Below are 22,466 nucleotides of genomic sequence, written 5' to 3'. Positions count from 1 at the left end.
TCACCTTTACTGGCTCCATCCCCGCCTCTTCGACCTGTTTGTTTCCTGTCCACCTATCCTCTCCTCTATCCCTCTTCTATCCACCTCCCCCTCTCTCCCTATTTATTTCAGAACCCCCTTCCCCTCCCCCATTTCGGATGAAGGGTCTAGGCCCGAAACGTCAGCCTCTCTGCTCCTATGATGCTGCTTGGCCTGCTGTGTTCATCCAGCCCTGCACCTTGTTGTCACACAACATAACTTCCTTTGTATTGCTAATTCGTGAATGGTATGAGAAACAGATTTTATCTTCCGTTTGGTCTGCTGAGGAGGATACGAACATGTGTATGCTATCCTTTTCAAATAGCTATTCTCACATGGGCCTAAGTATTTTTAGCAAGTTAATTACTTTCAAATAATATCACAGCAAACTTTCTTTCCTTTTGTTGTTATTTAATACAGCTGTGATATTACTAACTCTAAATCCCATGTTCACCTGAAGTCCCTGAGCATGGCATTTTTTTTTCCAGAAGTCTTCACTTAATAGAAATCACAACAGGAACTTAGACAATATTCACTTCTTGACCCAAGGAGCAGAAGGTTACAGCCCACTGTGGACTCTTGGTTGAGGTCAACTAACTGCAAAGACTGTGAACCGATCCTGCCAGATTTTGGTTTATATAGCTTCGTATGATGCTGCAGGTAGATGTTCATCCTGAACAGATTTTGGCTGGCCTGCAGGTTAAGTTCACGGAGAACTCATTAATGGAGGGTGGGTCCTGGAGTAACAGTAACCCAAGCTTGTTTTCTGCAGCTTGGAGGAAGAGAAGTGCACCTTGAAGCCTCATAACAATAAACACAAATGTAACAGTTGGGCACTTTCTTGATGACAGCAGTAATTGATGTCAGGGGAAGCAGTGTGGAGGGCATGCACAGTACACACATGCCTCGTATTCTCCTAAATCATGTGTCGCAGGATCCCAGTTTGCACTATAAAGAGATTTTCTGCTTCAATACTGCAAGTAATCCAGCTGCCCAGCATTGGGGCAAGGGAAGCTTGTGATAGTCTCCTCATATTGCAGTGTTTATCAGTCTTTCCCCTACAATTTTCAGGACACTTATCATTAAGTGTGACAGTTGTTTTACATTGGGACAATGTCCATTTAAGAAATGAGTCACATGACATTGTCGACTGTTCAGCTAGTGCTCATGGGCTTGTTGAAACTGGTTTCCTGTTTTCACAGAGTGCACAACTTCAAAATAACGTTTCCCTGTTGGGTTGCAGGAAATGATGAGTTCCTATGTTCTTTAGTTCTGACTGGAGCGTAGTAACTACCCATTACAGAATAATTGACAATGGTGGGGGGGATCGTTCAGTCAAGATGTGTGACAGACAGAGAGAGAGAGAGAGAGAGAGAGGGGGAGGGAGGGAGAGAAAGAGAGAGAGAGAGGGAGGGAGAGAGAAATACAGAGAAGAAAAAGGAAACAAACAAAAAAATCGACAAAATTCAAATTTTAAAATGGGAGGAAATACAGAAGGTCAGGGCTGCAGAGTTTACCATATGAGAGGTGTCAGGCAGGGAAAGGAAGAAAAATCCCACATTTAGAGTTAGCAATCAGTGAGAAGCTGTTGCAATTTGTTTTCGTGGGGGACAGGACACAAACCTAAAGGAGAAAATATCAAACTTAGGAAGATGTTGAATGTAAACAAGACCTTTAAAGAAGGATTAGAAGGCTGGAAGGTCTACACTGAAGTATTCAGTTATATTACAGCAAATGCAATTGCAGATGAATTCACCATAGGTAGAAAAGCCTCTAATTTACTTAGAAGCCTTGTCCAGCCAGACAAATCTGGAAACAAAATGCACTGGGAGTTAATTGATACTTTGGAGAATGATTTTTCCCCCAAATCCCTATTAATTGCAGAGAGGTTCAGATTTCACACATGAAATCAGTTACAGGAAGAATTGGTGGCTCAATTCTTTCTGAGCTGTAAGTGCCTTGCTGAACACTGAGTTTGGGAATGTTTTAGGTAACACCTTAAGAGAGACCCTAAAGTGTGGTCAATGAAATGAGGCTATCTCTAACAAAGGGTACTGACTGACAGAAATCTAAATCTTAAAATCGCATCAGACATTGCAAAAACTGTGGAGGTAACAACCAGAAAAGCTGCATAGCTAGGCCCAGTTTCACTTATTCGCAAAACAATTTACAATCAAAAGCTGAGACATCTGCCACTCAAGTATTCCAGCATCACCTACTGGACATACACAGAGCAGGGCTTGTCCTTAAAAGGGTATGAAATGTTTATGGTATAACTACAGGACCAGGCCACTGAGTTACCCTTCCACATTATGAAAGGCGATTACCCAACTTTATTTGGGAATACGTGGCTACAGAAACTACGACTGAACTGTACAGCAGTGAACAAACTGGTTGACACTAAAACAAGTCTGTGAAACACCTTGAACAAGTATGAAGGTGTTCTGAAGGTACCCTTGGACAAATGAGGGGAGTCCTAGTTAAACTCAAATTGAAACCAGATAGTCAACCCGAAAGTCTGAGGGCACACATTGTTCCAACCACCATCCGTCCGCAAGTAAAGGAAGAACTAATGAGGCTCATGGATATCAGTGTATTCAAACCAGTAACTACAAGTGATTGGGTAACACCCATCATCCCTGTTTTAAAACAGGACAGAATGATCTGTATCTGTGACAACTTCAAAGCTACTGTTAATCCAGCACTCTGTGCAGACAAACACCCGTTGCTTTTGATCAAAGATCTGTTCAGCAGCCTGGCAGGAGGGGAGAAATTCACAAAGAAGGATCTTTTTCAGGCCCTTCTACAGATAGGATAGGCTGCTGAGTTCCAACACCTGCTGACTCTAGTGATTCATCGGAGCTTGTTTTGCTATAAAAGGCTCCCCTTTGCTTTGCAGTCTTATTTTAGAGGCCGATAGGCCAAATCCTGTTTGGATTAAAAGGGTACAATGATATGTTGATGGTATCTCAATCACTGTCTCCACTTGAGAAATCTGGAGAGACCCTAAAGCACATGGGTTATGAGTAAAAAAGATGTGTGACTTACTCTAGATTGAACACTTAGGGCACTTCGATACCAACAAAGGGCTTCTCAAGGCATTGAAGAAAATGGAGGCAATCATGGAGGCTCCGTGGCCTACTAATGTGTCCTAATTGAGGACTTTCCTGCATCCTGTGAATTATTTTGGCAAATTCGTTCCAAGTTGGTTACTCTTCTGAAGCTGTTACACTATATCCTCTGCAAAGTCTTGGAAATGGAACCCAGACTGTGAGCAAGCGTATCTTGCTGTCTAACTGGCATGCCATAGGTCAGACATTTTCGTACACTTTGACCCTAGGTTGCTCTTGCAATTGGCATGTCGTGTCTCACCATACGGAATTGGTGCAGTGCTGTCGCACACCCTACCCAATGGAGAGGACAGGTCTACTGTCTTTGCTTCGCCTTCTCTCACTATGCAGAGATGGGATAGTCCCAACTAGAGAAGGAGAACCACAGCATCATTTTTGGTGAGAGGAAGTTTTACCAGAACTTATACAGCTGCAACTTCATTCTGCTGACAGATTATTGTCCCTTCACGTTTACCTCTGGCCCATACACCCGGGGATTTCCTCAGTAGTAGCCAATCAGCTTCAGAGGTGGTACTCCTCTTGGCAAACTTGAATGATATAAAATACAGACAGTCAGAGTGCCATGCAAACACAGATGCATTGTCCAGGCTGCCCTTGCCCTTGAGTGAAGGGAAATCCAGTAATGGGTTGAAGATTCTCTACTTCTTCCAATCAGAAAATGTGCCGGTGACAGTGACAACTGAAGAAAGATAGCAAAAATGACCCTATTTTGAGATGATGGATCTAGTCCTAAAAGGGAGTATCAGCAGGAACTACCTGAAACGCAAGCCATTCACGGAGGTAGGGAGTTGTCAGTTGTGAACAGCTATCTACTGTGGGGAGGAGGGTATTCATGCTTCTGAACTTATGATACAAGGTCACCAGGGCCATCCGGGGTGATGAGGATGAAAGAGCTCGCCAGGAGCTAATTTATACAGCCGAATTTGAATGCCCAAATGAAATAAAAAGCCAGCTTGTTCCAGGGTTGTGCCAAAATCAGAAACGCACCACCATTGTCACCATTACACCCCCAAGAAATGGCCCAAGATGCCATGGCAACATGTCCACATTGATTTTAATCGGCCTATTTGAGGGTCAGATGCTGCTGCTGGTGGTTGATGCTTATCCCATGTGGCTGGAGGTGGCGGTAATGAAGTCCACTTCTGCAGACCTGACTATTGAGAAACTGGACAAAATGTTTGAGCAGATTGTCAGCGACAATGGTTCTCAGTTCCTCATGCAGGAATTTACTGACTAAATGAAATGTAACAGCATTTGGCACATTAACTTGGTACTCTATCGTCCATCAACCAATGGTTTTGTGGAAAAATCCATGCAATTGTTAAAGCACTCATCGAAACTGTCAAAGAAGGGTCACTAATTCATTGAGTCAATAACTTCTTGGTCAGGTACTGAAATATACCTCATGCCACTATCCTGAACTCGTCAGCACACATGCTTTTTAAAGTAAGTTATGAACCACATTCAATCTGTTGCTACCTGAAGAAATGCACAAGTTTGTTGAAAAGAATCAATGAGCCCAGATATCCAGAAGAGAACCGGACTCCACAAGGTGCTCTTTTCATCAGGGTGACCAAGTGCTGGCTCGGAGCAACAATACTGACAGGTTTGTACCTGCCATGATCCTGGCCCAGACAGGTTTCATATCCTACACAGTCCAGACCTGGGGCGAGATTGTATGGCGAATACATGCTGACCAGCTGTTAGTGCACATCCCCATGCTGGAACCACCCATAACCACAAGGGCTCGAGAAAGGGCCTCTGCCTTACTTCGTGAAGGCAGATCACTGTCCCAGAACAACCAATTGCAGACACAGTGAGAACACTGCCTTTGTGGATGAGTGTGTCTGTATGCCTCCAGGGATGAACTCCCTTTTTGTGAGGTTCCCAGTATCCCCAAGGTGAATCCTCCACCAGAAGTAAGAAAACAGCTGGCACATAACAGGTATAGTAGGAACTGCAGATGCTGGAGAATCCGAGACAACAAGGTGCAGGGCTGGATGAACACAGCAGGCCAAGCAGCATCTATGTTTGTTGTATCTAATGGAACTGTGTATCATGCCCTCGTAAATTGTTTTGCTGCTCACACATCTATGTTATGTTTAGAACTGTGTAATATTATGGTTGTTTATTTAAGAGGAGGTTTAAAGTAAAGAGGGAGTGGTTTATGTATTATAGTTGGTATATGTTATGTTGGAACAGTGTCTCCCTAAGAAGTGAGTCACATGTCACTGGTGAGTGTTTAGCTTGCACTCATGGGTCTGTTTCTGAAGAAGGGCCCAGACCCAAAACGTCCTGCTCCTCTGATGCTGCTTGGCCTGCTGTGTTCATCCAGCTCTACACCTTGTTATCTCAGATTCTCCAGCATCGGCAGTTCCTACTATCTCTGGGTCTGTTTAGACTTGTTTCGGGTTTTTGTACAGCACACAACTTCAGAATAGAGCCTCCCTTTTGGATTGCAGCAAACAACAAGTTTGAATGTTCTTTAGTTCCGACTGGAGCATAGTAACTGCTCAGTATAGAATATTATTAACGTCTGCTGGATGGCTTTACCACTAGTCCATTAGGAGCTGTGCAACCTTGCCATTAAATGCACTTTCACTTTGAAGAAGTTCTTTGCAAACATACCGTACATCCTGATTTACAATACACGTTGTTTGCCATACCTTTGGCTGATGAAATTCAAAGGGCACCATTCCTTTACCACGTAGGTGTTGAACTGCGCTGATGTCCTTAGTTGATGTCCTGGACATGAATGAAGGTGCAGGAGTAACAGTGCCCATCTTTAATGGCAGCCTAGATTCTGGTTTCTTGTCCGGATACTTTGTTTCCTCTGCATATGACTCACTAACAACTATACAGTAAGCATTTTTCGGGTAAGTACCTGGAAAAAAGCATCAAGAATCGAATTTTAGAAAATGTCCTTTAGATGTAGTTCTAAAGTGCATGAGGTAAAAATATATCATAGTAAATTTCCTGAAGCCATGCCTTGCTTTGCATTCAACTATCTGAACTTGTAAAATAGTCCATGAGAATTCACTCCAATTTGCTATGTATCCAATTTTAAGAGACATGATTTAATGTCTAAATAAGAGGACCGTACTTTCACTTAAATATTTAATCACATTTTGAAGGTAGTTTCAAATTTTATGATAGCTTTAGTATTACATATTAAATTTGGACACAAACAAGCACAAGATCTCACTGGCTAAAGTAAGCTTCCTAAAATATTAAAGCTCAAACAGATTCTTTGCACTCTTCCAATTCTGTCCTTTTGTATACCACTGAGTTTAATCATCCCTCCATTCGTAGCCGTGCTTCCCAGCTACCTTGATCCTGAGCTCTAGAATTCTTTATCTAACCTTCAACTCCTCTTTACATCTCTCTCCCTCTTTATGTTGCTCCTTAGAAAATACCTCTACTGACTTGTTATCTCTGTCTGTGGCTTCCTGTTAAATTATGGTTAATAACTACATTCAGCAGTGCCTTTATTATGTTAAAGGTGCTCAATAAATTGTTTTAAACAACTTTTTAAAATAAGTTGTTGTTGTGAAAGGATAATAGTAATTTTTTTTGGTTCTAATGTTTCCTATGCTACATGCAGTTCTAAACATACGTTGGTTGTACTGGGGAGGGCTCTATTTTTGGTTTTCTGTCCCAGTAATAATTCACTTCACTATTTCTGATTACTGCTGGAATTCACATTACAATTTGCAGAGAACTGAAAGAGGCTGGAAAGTGCTTTTTTATGCTGTTGACAGAGGTGGAGGTACAGACTTTAGTGCTCCTAGAGCAAAAGATAAAGGCAGTGCTAATGGTAGTAAAGGAAAAATAGAGATGTAAAATGGGTCCACTCTCCTGGGAGGCACAACCAAGATACAGTTGGGAATGTAAGAAAAATGGGAGGACGGAAGTCATGCTCTAAAGCTGTGGAACTGAATATTCAGTGCTAAAGGTTGTAAAGTGCCTAAGTTTAAAATGAAGTGTTGTTCATCCAGCTTGCATTGAGCATCATTGGAACACTGTAGTAGATCTAGGAGAGAAATTTGAACATGACAATAAAGTGGTTGATTGAAAGGGCAAGCAACTGGAAGGTCAGGGTCATTCCTACCGACACAGTCGATATAAGCATTAGTTAGACGGCATGCAATAGTTACAGCTACTTAGTTAGATAGTTAGATTGCAACAGTCAAAGATGACCTTAGTTCAGGACATCAGGATGTTGAGTCAGTTCGAGTGGAGGTGAGGAATAACAGGGGAAAAGAAGCCAAGAAGCTACAGATGGGTGAGCCTGATGTCAGTGGTGGGTAAGTTGTTGGAGGGGATTCTGATGGACAACATTTACATGCTTTTAGAAAGGCAAGGACTGATTACAGATAGTCAACATGGTTTTGTGGTGGGAAATCATGTCTCACAACTTGATTGAGTTTTTCGAAGAGATGACCAAGAATATTCGTTAAGGCAGAGCAGTAACCATTGTCTATATGAACTTCAGTAAGGCATTCGACAACATTCCGCATAGTAGACTGGTCAGCAAGGTTAGATCATGTGGAATCCAGGGGAAGCTAGCCAATTGGATACAAAATTAGCTTGAAGATGTGAGACAGAGCGTGGTGATAGAGGGCTGTTTTTTGGACTGGTAGCCTGTAACCAGCGGTGTGCTACAAGGATCGGTGCTGGGTCCACTGCTTTTTGTCATTTATATAAAAGATTTAGAATGAATATCGGAGGTGCAGTTAGTATGTTTATAGATGACACTAAAATGGTGATGTAGTGGACAGTGAAGAAGGTTATCTCAGAGTACAACTTGGATCAGATGGGCCAATGGGCCCAGGAATGGCAGATGCAGTTTAATTTAGATAAATGTGAGGTGTTGCATTTGCTAAGTCAAACCAGGGCTTATACAGTTAATGGTAGGACCCTGAGAAGTGTTTCTGGACAAAGAGACCTAGGGGCGCAGGTACATAGTTCCTTGAAAGTGGAGTTGCAGGTAGACAGGTTGGTGAAGAAGGCATTTAGCATGCTTCCCTTCTTGGTCATAATATTAAGTAAAGGAGTTGAGATATCATGTTGTGGCTGTACAGGACTTTGGTCAGGCCACTTTTAGAATACTGCATTCAATTCTGGTCTCCCTGCTATAGGAAAGATGTTGCTAAACTTGGAAGGGTTCAGAAAATATTTACAAGGATGTTGCCAGGATTGGAGGGTTTGAGCTATTTGAAGAGGCTGATTAGGCTGGGGCTATTTTTCCTGGAGTGTCGAAGGCTCAGGGGTGACCTTATACAGGTTTATAAAATCATGAGGGGCATAGATAAAGTGAATAGCCAAGGTCTCTTTCCTAGGGTTAGAGAGTCCAAAACTAGAGAGCATAGGTTTAAGGTGAGAGGGGAAAGATTTAAAAAGAACCCGAAGAACAACTTTTTAACACTGATGGTGGTGCGTGTAGGTAACGAGCTGCCAGAGGAAGTGGTAGAGACATGTACAATTACAACATTTAAAATGCATCATTTACGATTACAACATCTGGATGGGTACATGACTAGGAAGGGTTTAGAGGGAGATGGGCCAAATGCTAGCAAATGAGACTAGATCAGTTTCGGATATCTCATTGGCCCGGACGAGTTGGACCAAAGAATCTGTTTCAATGCTGTATAACTCTGACTCAGTGTCTCTAAATCTCTAGTAAAGATGATCTACAGGTTCGCTAACAGTAACCATACTTTAGGACAAAGTATATTAAAAAAATTGGGTGCTTGAGATAAAGGGTCAGCAATAATCATGGGTGATTAAAGTTTTGGAGAACATTTGTAGCTAGGGTGAAGAGGTTGTAGACATGCTTGCCGAGCCAGTGGGTTTGGTTGTAAACGTTTCGTCACCCTGTTAGGTAATATCGTCAGTGCACCTCCGGTGAAGCATTGGTGTTCTAGTCCACTTGTTATTTATATGCTTCAGTTTGTCGGGGTGTTTGGTACCACTTCCAGTTTTGTTTCTCAGTGGTTTGCACACAAGGTCTTATTCAATGTGTTTGTTGATGGAGTTGCAGTTAGAATACTGAGGATCGGTGTGGGATTGTTGGGCCGAAGGGCCTGTTTCCACACTGTAGGAATTCTATGACTCTATGAATACCAGGGCTCCCTGGTGTGTCTCTGTTTGGCTTGTGTGATTTATGGATGTGTTGTCCCAGTCAAATTAGTGTCCCTCATTGTCTGTGTGTAATGAGACAAATGAGAATTGGTCATGTCTCTTGATGGTTAGTTGGCGTTTGTGTATCCGTGTTGTCAGTTTTTTTCTGGTTTGTCCTATGTGGTGTTTCTCATTGTCCTTGCATGGTATTTTGTATATTACACTGGTTTTGCTGGTTTGGGGTATGGGATTTTTTACATTCGTCAGTAGCTGTTGTAGAGTGGTTGTTGGTTTGTGGGCTACCCTGATACCTAGGGGTCCGATAGTCTTGCAGTCATCTCTGAAATGTCCTTGCTGTATGGTAGGGTGAATGTGAGTCTGGTCATGTTGTGTCTTCCTGTTGTGGTCTGTTTCGGAGGTAACGGCGGATTGTGCTTTTCAGGTATCCATTCCTTTTGAAGACTCTGTACAGGTGCTCCTATTCTGCTTTGCATAGTTCTGGGTTGCTGCAATGTGTTGTGGCTCATATAAATAGTGCCCTAACGCAGCTTCGTTTGTGGACGTTGGGGTGGTATCTCGTGTGGTCTTTCTATATATGCTAGTCTGGAGTTCCCCAGTGTTCTTGCATTCTACCATTATGTCCAGGAAGGGTAGTCAGTTGTGGTTCTCTTCTTCTTTTGTGAATTTTATCCAGGTGAGGATGTTGTTTGTGTTGGTGGGTTTATTCTAGTTTTATGCGTTTGATAATCACGAAGCTGTCATCTACATATCGGACCCAAAGTTTGAGTTGTATTGTTGGGAGTACTGTCCATTTTAACCTTTGCATTGCTGCTTCTGCAATAAGTACTGATATTGGGGATCCCATTGGTGTTCCGTTGATTTGTTTGTATATGCCGTTATTGAAGGTGAAGTGGGTTGAGGCACAGATGTAGTAGTTTCATGGTGGTGTCCTTATTGATGTTGTTGGTGTCCTGGGGAGCCTGCCTTCTTAATTCATCCAGTAGTGTGGCAATTGTCTCTTTGGCTAGGTTGATGTTTATGGATGTAAATAGTGCGATCGTCGAGGACACCAGGATAAAAGAGGACAAGATGATATACTTCGACATAACAGCGCTGTTTACATTCATAAACATTGACCTAGCCAAAGAGACAATTACCACACTACTGGACACTATTTGAATGAGCCACAACACATTGCAGCAACCTTGAACTAGGCAAAGCCAAACATGAACGCTTATAAGGAGTCTTCAAAAGAAATGGATATCTGAAAAGCACAATCCACTGTTACCTCCAAGACAGGCCACAACAGGAAGACACAACACGACCTGATCACTTATCACCCTACCATACATCAAGCACATTTCAGAGATGACCACAAGACTACTCAGACCCTGAGGTATCAGGGTAGCCCACAAACCAATAACCACCCTATGACAGCTACTGACAAACGTATAGGATCCCATACCTCAAACCGGCAAAACCGGTGTAATATACAAAATACCATGCAAGGACTGTGAGGAATACTACATAGGCCAAACCGGAAGAAAGCTGACAACATGGATGCACAAACACCAACTGGCCGTCAAGAGACACGACCAATTCTCGCTTGTCTCACTACACATAGACAAAGAGGGACACGAATTTGACTGGGACAACACATCCATAATCGCACAAGCCAAACAGAGGCACGCCAGGGAATTCCTGGAGCCCTGGTATTCTAACCGCAACTCTATCAACAAACAAACTGAATTAGACCCTGTGTACAAACTACTGAGAAACAAAACCAGAAGTGGTACTAAACACCCCAACAAACTGAGGTATATAAGTATCAAGTGGGACCGAACACCAACGCTTCATCGGAGATGCACTGATGATGTTACCTAGCAGGGTGATGAAATGTTTGCAACCAAACCCACCAGCTTGGCGAGCATGTCTACAACCTAATCATGGGTAATCTACGTATACACTGGAAAAATCAGATTAGCAATGGTAGCCTGCCTGAAGGGTTCACAAAATGCTTTCAAGATAATTTTTTGTAGCAGCACCTTTCGGAACCGACTAGAAAGCAGTTTATACTAGACTTGGTATTGCATAATGTGACAGGAGGAATTATTGACCTCAGACTAAACACATCCTCAGGTAGCAATGAGCACAACATGATTGAATTTCCTATTCAATTTGATGGGGAAGAAGAGTGTGTCGAAGAGTAGTATTTTAAATTTAAATAAGGGCAACCATATGGACGTGAAAGCTGGGCTAGCTGAAGTGAACGGGGATAATAGAATAGGAAATAGATCAATTAAAAAAAAGTGGCAGACATTTAAGGGGATATTTCAGAATATTCAGAATATAGAAACATTCTCAGGGAGGGCCCATCATCATTGGTTAACTAAAGAGGTTAAGAAAAGTATCAAACTTTATCAAATAGTTCCACAATGATGAGTGGCTGGTCAAATGACTGGACAGAAAATAATGGACAGCAGAGAATGACTAAAACATTAACCAGGAGAAAGAAATTAGAGTATGACAGGAAGCAAGCTAGAAATGTAAAAACAGATAGTACAAGTCTCTATAGACATTTAAAAACGAAAAAAGAGTAAGTAAATAAGTTTTAGTCCTCGAGAGGGTGGGAATAGGGAGTTAATAGCAGATAGCAAGGAAATTGGGAATTAAATGAACAAATATTTTGCTTCCGTCTTTACTATAGAAGATACAATGATCAATGACAGTTGTAAATCAAGTGATGGAGGAGTGAGAAGAACTTAGTAAAATTACAGTCGGCAGAGAAGCAGTACTGAGTAAATTGTTGAAGCTGCAGGCTGATAAGTCCCTGGGTCCTGATGGACTTCATTTTAGAGTCTTGAAAGAAGTGGCTAATGAAGTAACAGATGCAATAATGTTAGTTTTCCAAAAATTGCCAGAATCTGGAAGGTTCCATCAGAAAACTGGAAAGTAGCAAACATAACACCTTTATTCTAGAAGGGAAGGAGGCGGAAACCAGGAAATTATGGGACAACTAGCTTGATGTCTGTCATGGAGAAGTGGAATAATCAATCAAGGAAGCTATGGCTGGGTACTTAGAAAACAACAAGGTAATTAGGAAGAGACAGCATTGTTTTGTGAAAAGGAAATCATGCCTAACCAATTTATTGGAATTCTTTGAAGGAGTCACATCCACTGTGGAAAAGGGAACCATCAGATGTAATTGACAAGGTTCCACATAAAAGATTATTACACAAAGTAGGAGCCTATGGTATAGGGGTAACATGATTATAACATTTTAACATGATCAGCTGACTTACAGAAAACAGATAGTATGCATAAATGTAACAAAATTAGAAGGTGACAAAGGTGAAAAACCATTCCAAAATGACAAAATGTTCCTTTTCCCAGCATCTGACTTCCTTCCACTTTCAGCACATAATTGATTATAAAGTGCCAGTCTGGATCAGTGAGATGTCTGCTTGTGTCTGTCAAAATGTACTGAGTTCAAACTTTAGAACTGGAGAACATAATTTAGGCTGACACTTTGGTGCATTAGTGATTGGTGTACTTTTTCATTAAGGATACAATCTTTGGAATGAAGCATTTAAACACTGTCTATCCACTTATTAGTTTGATATAAAAGCTCCCGAGATACTATTTTTTAAAAAAGCAAGGGTTTTTTGCCAGTGATATGGGTCAACCTTTTATCTTTCAACTCACACAGGCATGAAACTGTTTGTGGGACCCTGCTGCATAGAAATTGGCTTCAGTGTTTTCCACAAAACAGCAATGATGACACTTCAAAAAATTAATTCATAGTTTATGAAGAGCTTTGGGACTACGTGAGGATGTAAAGGGAGTTATATAAATTATTCCTTTCCAAGTGGAATAAAGCAACAAAAATTTTGATACCATGAAAATTACATGACTTCACATTATAATTACCAGAATCTTTCTTTTCCTTTGAGAATTCGTTTGAGGGGAATGTTGAAAGTGTAAACACTCCCAATCCATTCTACAAGATGCAGTATTGAGAGCTCACATTGCCTCCAGCCATTCTGAAACCAATGCTCAAAGGAATACAGTCCACCATTAAACCGGTCTTCTTTTTTTAAACCTCTCTACCCAATTAATTTTTAATGTATAGTCTATAAAGAATAGATATGAAGACCAATGGGATAATGATTAATACCCTACCTGCAACACTGATTGTAATGCATCCATGACTTTCGTTCTTATGAGCCAGGTCACTTGTAGGACATGAATCATATCCCATAATTTTGCATAATGTATCTTTGATTTGTATACTGCTGCAAGAATCTGAATCATGCGAATTGCATAGTAACAAGTGTATCCACTTCTGTAATCTTGTTATTCTTAAATTGTTACCGGACTGTATTTTAGATCTTAACACACTTTCCTTCTTTAGAGCAGTTTTATTTTTCACTTCTCTTTTCCTGAAGGTGCTGAATAATGAAGGGTTCAGTTCTAAAGGTATTGGTTTCCTTCCAAGTACATTGCTCATTCATTCTTGAAACATGAGCTCAGCAGTGAATGTTAGCATGTCATTTAACCAAGGAGGGACTATTAACCAAAAGAAAGTCTTTAACACTATCTTTACCAAATATTTCAGGGGCTGGTTTCCTACGCTTCTCTTGAATATCATGAATCTTTACTGCTCTGTTTTGGACAAAAGGTGGATCAACAGTCAGCTCAGATGCTGGAGGAATTAAACCTCGTTCAATCAAGCTCAGAATACCTATAGGAGAAGCAAAAATATCATTAGCAGTAACTGTGAGTAATGTAAAATAATTATTTAGTGCAGAACAGGATATTACAGCTTTAGGAAGTAGGGGTAAGCTGTCGGTCAGGCCCTAGTGTTCGTCTTGATGGTACAGCTTAAGGTCCAGAAATTTAGTCACGACTGTGGGCCTAGACACTTGCAAAATACGTGTTGGAATTTCATTAAAATGATTCTGACAGGTAGTCTGTGCAATCCATGCATTTCACTAGCTCGGCATCTGATTGGGGGTGCTGGGAATACTATAAATTGTACATGACTTGAAGGTAATCATGACCTTAAAGATGCGGTGTACTAGCTAGTAAGGTCTGTAGGCAGTACTTCTAACGCTGTTAAGAACAGAACGCAGCAGAGGCATTAGGTGCTTAATTCTAAGGACATGGTTGCAACCTAAGATGAGCCATCACAGTAATTTGCTCACGTGTCCAGCCTTATGATTCACAATACTTTCTTCCCTCACTTACTTTCAATATCTGACCATCATCACAATGCTCTTCATTCCACTTTCTCCTCCTCCACTTTCACACTAGTCAATATTGCAATGTTTACTTCACCAAACCTTATTCTAGGTGCATTACATATCAGCTACTCAACAGGACTTGTGCAATAGCTTAATATTTCACAGGGATGTCATAACAAGTGTCCAGTTTCTTTTCAGAAGTTCACATGCACAACACCTGACAGGAAGCTGTTACCTGAAGAGACAGGATTCCAGCTGCACACCTTCTGCTCTATGAAAGAAAGCAACTGACTATGACAGGAAGGGATAGATTCATGGCCGAGAAAGCTGGAGAAATTGTCATGCAGGATTTCTTCCGCCTTAACTTTGTTTCCTTTTCCTACTTCTTTCTCATCCTATACATTCTGCGAGATAAACAGCAGAGGCTTTCAACAGCCATTTCTTTCTTTACTTTTCCTTCACACCACAAACAAACACACGCCCCTCTCTTTTCATTCAGGTGCTAGAGATGTGAAGACACCTCTGTCACTTAAGGAAGATGAGGTCAGCCTTCTTGAAGATGCACAATCACTTGATCTTACTGTAGCATGCACTAAGTCAGGTTAGGATTAGGCACCACATATATATTACAGGTTTGCTAGAGGACGGGTCTTCAATGGTGAATCAGCCAGCACAGGTGAGCAGGAACTTGGGCAATGAGATGGAACACAAGGAGCCAGCTTGGAAGAGGACAAGAGCGCATACAAGCTCTGCTATAGAGGACTCAAACGTTAATCTCAAGTAAAAACTGAAAGAACCGCGGATGCTGTAAATCAGAAACAAAAACAGAAGTTGCTAGAAAAGCTCAGCAAGTCTGGTAGCATCTGTGAAGAGAAATCAGAGTTAACGTTTTGGGTCCGGTGACCCTTCCTCAGAACCGAGGAGGAAGGGTCACTGGACTAGAAACGTTAACTCTGATTTCTCTTCACAGATGCTAGCAGACTTGCTGAGCTTTCCCATCAACTTCTGTTTTTGTTGTTAATCTCGAGTACCTGGTCTACTGAAGAACATTGGTTAGAATACACTGGGAAATTGACCAGGGACACAAGAAGCTAGCCAGAAAGCTTGCAGACAACGTTGCAGTGTGCAGCAATCCTGCTCCAACTTGCTTTGAGGCTTCTGGCAGAACATGGTCAAAACAATACCTCAAATCATTAAAAGCACATTTCATACAGAAAAGCAACTGCCCATCAAGTTTGGTGTAGTTAAGACTAACATAACAGAAAAAGTCTTAAAATTGGTTGATACCTAACTTTATTGCACATAACACTGTGTGATATAGTCTAGTATTACTGACCTTTTCTTGCATCTTTTTCAGATACAAATGGAGGAAGGAGCGATGGATTTTCACGGTGGGAAGCAGGCAAAACAGCAAGTGTGCCCACTGTAGAACCTTTAATAAGTTTTTGAGGAGGTATCTGTTAGAAAGAAACACGATGAACAAATGTTATTTTCATTTTGAGAGGTTGTGGTTTTAAACTTGTGGTGAGTTTCAAGCACATTCACTTGCAGCAAACATTATTACAGCCTACCAGCAGATCAAAACTCCATGGTTCATTGTTGACATTTGAAGTTAATACTGTGATGATATTCATTTATAATAAATTACTGCTAGCTATGACATCTTTTCTGGTCTCCAGGCTATTTATAAATAAAATATTTTATCCATCTCCTCCCTAAAATTTCTCAATATTACCTTCATCCACAGTAAAGGTGAAATAGACAAAGAGAAATGTTGAGACACTTCTCCCTTTTAGCCCTTTCACTTCAAGGGCTTCTGTTCAAATCTGGATTAGTTCAGTGGAATGCATCTTTCTTGTCTTCTGTGAATATTTAGGGATCTTACCCACCATTAATTTTGGTGAATGATAATTCTGCCTTCCAAAGATGCTCCACTTTTCAACAGTGCTCTTCAGTGGAAATACACATTTACTTTTGGGCAATTCAGCTAAGGGATATTGAGAGAGCCAGAATTCAGTGGGTAAGCTTGGCTCTTCTTTGCTGTTAAGCAAGTAAGAAAATCTCTATGGAAACAATTATCTCAGGAGAAAGAAGAAAGGCCCAAAAAAATTAACTTTTCATCTTATATAGTTTTACTTTGTTTTCTTTATTAGCCCATTTACTTAGTAAATGATGATTCAAATTATTCAATACAAAGTCATACAGTCTCTGCAATGATCCTTTTAATTAAAGTAGAAAGTTGCTGCAGCATTCTGTGCATGTAAAGTGGAAGGGGATTGAAGTTTATAGAAAAAATATTTCAGTAAGCATTAAGAAATATGTATCTAATTAAACTCTTTCTAGATATAGGCAGCGCTCGATCCACCCTTTCAAGGATTTTCATCTCCGAAAGTATTAAATATTTTAATATTAGCGCATACTACATTTTTAGAAACATTATTCAGTATCTCATTTAAAGTGTATTACTTTGAAGAACAGTGACTCATAATATGTAAGAAAAATTAGCACTCACAGCAATTCTTTAAGAGGCATGGCTGTTGCACTTTTTTGTCATCATTTTTTCTAGGACTGTTAAAAATTAAATGCTCATTGAGAAATAATAATGCTTCAAAATAGAGGACTGTTGTGAGATCAATAATGTAGGCCACAAATAAGGATAAAGCAATTTAATTTACAATTACCATTTCAACATTCATTTGAAACAAATGTGGTTGTTTCAATGGTGTGACAAAATTGTTTGCAAATTTCAAGCATTGAGTGAGAATAAAAAATAACAGAAGTAGCAGAAAATGAAAAAAAGAGAAAAAAATGGAGGTAAGAGATATGTGCTGGCTGATAGCATTGAAAATGTCAATTCCAGGCAGAAGTCCAGCTCCTACCAGTCAGAAAGTATGGACCCATCCTATTGTAATTCATGGCTGGACCTCTGTCTTGCCCACAGACAGCTGTAAACCAGCAGCCCATAGCATCCCAATCAGGCACCATGTTACCAAAGAATGCTGAAACACACTGGAACACCATTACTGCATCCATGCAGCACGTTTCTTTTGCACCCTGCGTAGCTGAATGACAGACTTGTCTTGTATTCCAGATGACAAGCGCTGGATAAAAACTTAAACAAATGGTGACCTTTAGAAAGATTAATTTGTTTACCAACAAATGTTCTTCTGTCATAAGAGATGGGGGTGACCTTCACTTCCCAAATGCTGGGTTGAAAGTATACTGATTGTAGTCATCTGTTCCTTAACTCTGCTTTGGCAATTATGTCAGATTTTTGTCACAGTGACATTGTATTAATTTGTGTATTTCTTGTAAAGATTTTATTAACGTAACAGGCAATTTTTGAATTACTGCAGTGTAACTGGAATCTAATGAATTAGGCACATGCCAGATCACATTCAAGGAGAACAATCCATAAGTATTGACTACAAGTTTTATTATAAAAAATGAGGTATAAGAACAAATGGAGCCAAGGTACAATTATGCACAATGGATACTGTTTAATACCATGACAGCAGTCCTATGTAATTTGGATATGTACTGATAACTGTGCCCTTATGTTGATTTTATATTAAAAAAACAATTTTCCTCTCCACATTTTAAATGCATAGTGACGGTTTTTGACTGGAAGTACTTCAATTTATCTTGTAAACATATTCAAGGGAATTAGTATCAAATCATTGAATATTGTGTGTTTATATTTCACAATTCTCAACAGAGATATATTTCCTCAACAAAGGCTTTACAAACAAAAATGAACCATCATGTCTAAAGAAGGTAAGGATGGTGTCAAAATACAACATTGTAAAGATTAGTGGTAGACCTGAAAACATAAGAACATAGGAAACAGGAATATAAGTAGTTGTCGTTGACCCTGCTCCATCATTCAATCTTCTGCCTCAAATCCAATTTCCTACCTCCTGCCCATATCACCATGATTCCAAAATCCCAACAATCTTTGTGTCTCAGCCTTCAATGTATTCAATGATGGAGCATCCACAACCCTCTGAGATAGAAAATTGTAAAGATTCACAATCCTTTCAATGAAGACTGGCAAAGAGGAAGAGATGGCTAAAAAAAAGGAAGAAAATAGATTATGAGAATATACTAGCAAGAAATATCAAAACAGACAGCAAGAGCTTCTACATGTGTGTACAAAAGAGAGTGGTGTGAGATAGTGTTCAATAACGACCAAGATCGGTGAGTGGCGAAAATAACCTCTTTATTAAGCACCTGCATTAGCACAGTTTGGCAGCGATGGAATCCAAAGTACAATTTTTACACACATTAAAATTTTAGCACTATGGTGTCACATAGTTGTATCTTTTGTACAACTAGTTTACATGGCATCTGTCCTGGGGAACTCCTGATAGGATTAGAATGTCCGTCCGGTCTGAGCTTGCATAATTCATGGGTGTTAGTCCCTTTGACTTTAAAGTTAGTAATGTTAGTAGAAATACTAGACCTTATGAGCTAAATAAGTGAGATATTATACGTTTACTAAATAAATATATAGAGGACATTAAACTAATCTCCCGCAGCTGGCTTGTGAGATTTCATTTACTATCGCTGGTCTTCGGCAGTTCCTACACATTCATTCGTGCATTTTCACAGAAGTGCTGTTTTGATACTAAGTTTCTTTAAGGGGCTATCAGCACTATTTAATATGTAATTTAAAAGTATAAATCTATATGTTAGTTCAAGATGGTAGTCCTTAATAAAAGTTAGAAATAGGAATGATAGTGTTATAGAAATACTTAGTGTATAAGGAAATTTCAAAGAGATAAAAAGCAGCACACTGTAGGGACATGCTGGTGGAGGAAACTGTTTGATGTCCTGCAGCCTACTCAGGTCCTGAGAGATGGTTACTAAGGGCTAATTAATATTATAATCTTTCCATAGTTTTGAGTGAGTTATGGAGACACAATGGCGGGGATGGCATTGTTCTGAGTAGGTTACAGTATTAACAATTATTCAGGGGTAGCCTTTGATACAGAAACAGGTCTAAACACAGCTTGCAGCATGGGGCTGTTAAGAATTGAAAGGCGTAAAGAAACAGTAATGGATTGGTAGCCTACGAAGGGATGTTTAATTTAGTTTATCTTGGTAGAGTAAAATGTACTACAAAAATGCGGTTTTATGCATGAATGAATGGAAACGTGGTATAGTAAACATAGCGCACTTGTGAATGAGTTAGTAAAGAGACTCATAATACAATATCTCACAATAGCTAAATAAAAAATTGTTAATTCCTTAGTTCCACCCTTGGAGGACTAATGGGAAACAAGGAAGTGGTAGTGATCTTAAACAATGATTTTGTATCTATCTTCGTGATACAAAACACTAAAAACAATCAGGAAGCATCAGAGAGGAAAAATTTAAAACAATCCTCATCACTGGATCAAATGCATTAGACAGACTAATTTGACTAAAAGCTGACAAGTCCCTTGGACCTGATGGCATGTATCTAAATGTCTTAAAATAAATTGCTATAATGAGAGTGGATCGTTTGCAAAATTCCCTAGATCCTGTAAATATCCCAATGGACTGGAAAACTGTAAATACAATGTTCTATTGACAAAAAGGGAGACAGAAAACAGGAAACTATGGGCCAGTTACCTAAGATGTGTCATAGGGGAATTGTTGGAATTCATTGTTAAGTAGCAATAGCTGGATATTTAGAAAATCATAATAAAAACAAGCAAAGACATGGTTTCATTGAAAGGGAAATTGATTTTGCCAAAGTTATTAGAGTTTTTTTGAAGACATGCATGGAAGGATGAACCAGTAGGTGTAAAGAATATGAATTTCCAAAAGGCTTTCAATAAAGGTATCACATAAAAGCAAACCTAAAGATGGGTGTCCCTTGTTCAGTAGCATTTAATACCTGCTTGAGGTCATCAGGAAGCAGGCAGCTCCCGACAACTACCAGCCCTCCTTCTGCTGTTTCCTCAAATTCTCATCTTCCAAACAGCAAACCCCTCCCTGCCACCTTCAACGAGCTGTTAGTTACCTTATTTCACAGATCCTACGATGATCTCTTGTGAAGGTTTCTGTATTATAGGCAGCAGCTACTGCTCCCAGTGGTGCCGCAGTAATGGAAAGACCATAGCCTCTGACAGATTTGGTATATGGGGTAGGTCTTACAAGTAAAATGTTCCTGGTGAAGCCAAGAGCACAAGTGGCAGCACTGCCTTGTACATTAGGGAGTGATTCCCTTGGGACTTCCAGAGATTGGATAGGTGAAGGTGCTGCCAGTTTTGGTGGCAAACATATGGTACCCCTGCCACCTTCATTAAGTTCTACCTTAACAGTCTGCAAAGGGCTATAGGTTGTAAATGGGTAAATAATTAATTGATCAAGCATCATGTGGAAAACTGTAAGATTGTCCACTTATTTTTTTTAGGAAGAATAGAAAGACAAAATATGATTTAAACAGACGAAGACTAAATAGTCTTTTGGTACATAGGGACCTGTGCGTCCTTGAATAAAAAATACAAAGTTAAAATGCAGGTACAGAAGGTAGTTAGGAAGGCAAATGAAACCTTGGTCTTTAATGATGGGAATGGAGCATGAAGGTTCGCACCTGGAGTACCGCATGCAGTTTGGGTCTCTTTTTTCAAGGAAGAACATACTTTCATTAAAGATAATTCAGTGAAGGTTAATTAGGTTAATTATTAGGTTAAGCACATTGTGAGGAAACATTAACATTAGAAGACTAAGAGTAGATATTATCAAAATGTGAAATTCTGAGGGTAGATGCTGTGAGGAGGTTTCCCCTCGCGGTCATCCTGAACTAGGGAGCATATGAAGAGTCACCCATTAGGACAGAGATGCAATTCTGTGCCACCGAAAACTGTAGAGGCAGAGTCATTGAATATATTGAAGGTGGAGATAGATATTTGAACCATAGGTGTGTCAACAGATATGGGAAACGGGTAGGAATATGAAATTGAGATGGACATTAGATCATCCATTATTTTATTCACTGGTGGAACAGGCTTGAAGGCATGGCGTAATCCTGTTTTTATTGTTTATGTTCTTATGTTTATAGACATGTCAGTGTCAACAAAGTGTAAAAAGTCACATACCAGCAGCAGTTGCAGTTCTACATATCAGACTTCCAATGTTACTCATTATGACTATGGCATGTGGCGAAAAATAGATGGTTCTTAAATGATCACTGTGTAATAATCCCCTTTTTTAATTACCTAAATTGTTCTGGAAGTTTGTCCATTTCTTGGAGTACAAAATCATCCATTCCAGGGGAGCAATGTCTGTTACAATATCGAGTGAGTGGATAGGATATAAACAAAACACAAGCCAAATAGCACAAAAGGCAATAGCATCAGGAGAAAAACCATTCACAATCTTATTTTTGTTAAGTTTGTTCCACAAAAGTGTTTTTTTTTAACTGCACATCAGTGCTTGCTCCCAAACAGTCTCTGAGTGCTGCTTTACAATAATCTTCTTCCTAATGTTATGGTTGTTTTATATTTGTTTTGCTCACAGCATCACTAGCCAAGCTGTGTTATATTATGCATTAGGGAATATTTCCTTCTATTCCTCAAAAAGTGAATAACCATATTTTTCATGGTGTTTAATAATCAAAATTGTGCATGCTACTGATTTTTACTGTGGTTGACTTTGTGCAACATGAATTTACTAACGGGAACAGCAAGAAAAATTGCAATTATGACACACCTCTAATAAATCCCATTTGATATTTCTCAAACTGATGAGCAATTTAACTAATAAAGATAAATAATGTAGTTAACCCAGCTGTGCATCAATAGTGTGCAGAGCTGGATGAACACAGCAGGCCAAGCAGCATCCTAGGAGCAAAAAGGCTGACGTTTCGGGCCTAGACCCTTCATCCGAAATGGGGGAGGGGAAGGGGGTTCTGAAATAAATAGGGAGAGAGGGGGAGGTGGATAGAAGATGGATA

General features: G+C 39.9%; 1 protein-coding gene across 1 annotated transcript in view; it reads right to left on the bottom strand.

The window, feature by feature from the left end:
* Positions 1–5,704: 5,704 nt before the first annotated feature.
* LOC109936173 (IQ domain-containing protein H-like) overlaps positions 5,705–22,466 on the bottom strand; it is a 56,788-nt gene continuing 40,026 nt past the window's right edge. The window contains exons 7-9 of the mRNA XM_048615759.1: positions 15,855–15,975; positions 13,879–14,016; positions 5,705–6,033 (exon numbers count right to left, since the gene is read on the bottom strand). Coding sequence (XP_048471716.1) covers positions 5,705–6,033; positions 13,879–14,016; positions 15,855–15,975 — 588 coding nt within the window. The remainder of the gene's footprint in view (positions 6,034–13,878; positions 14,017–15,854; positions 15,976–22,466) is intronic.

Source organism: Rhincodon typus, chromosome 33 (assembly GCF_021869965.1).
Source record: "Rhincodon typus isolate 14 chromosome 33, sRhiTyp1.1, whole genome shotgun sequence".
In the NCBI taxonomy this organism is placed as follows: Eukaryota; Metazoa; Chordata; class Chondrichthyes; order Orectolobiformes; family Rhincodontidae; genus Rhincodon; species Rhincodon typus.
The sequence above is the reverse complement of the archived record's forward strand: the minus strand, read 5'-3'. Positions and strand labels throughout refer to the sequence as shown.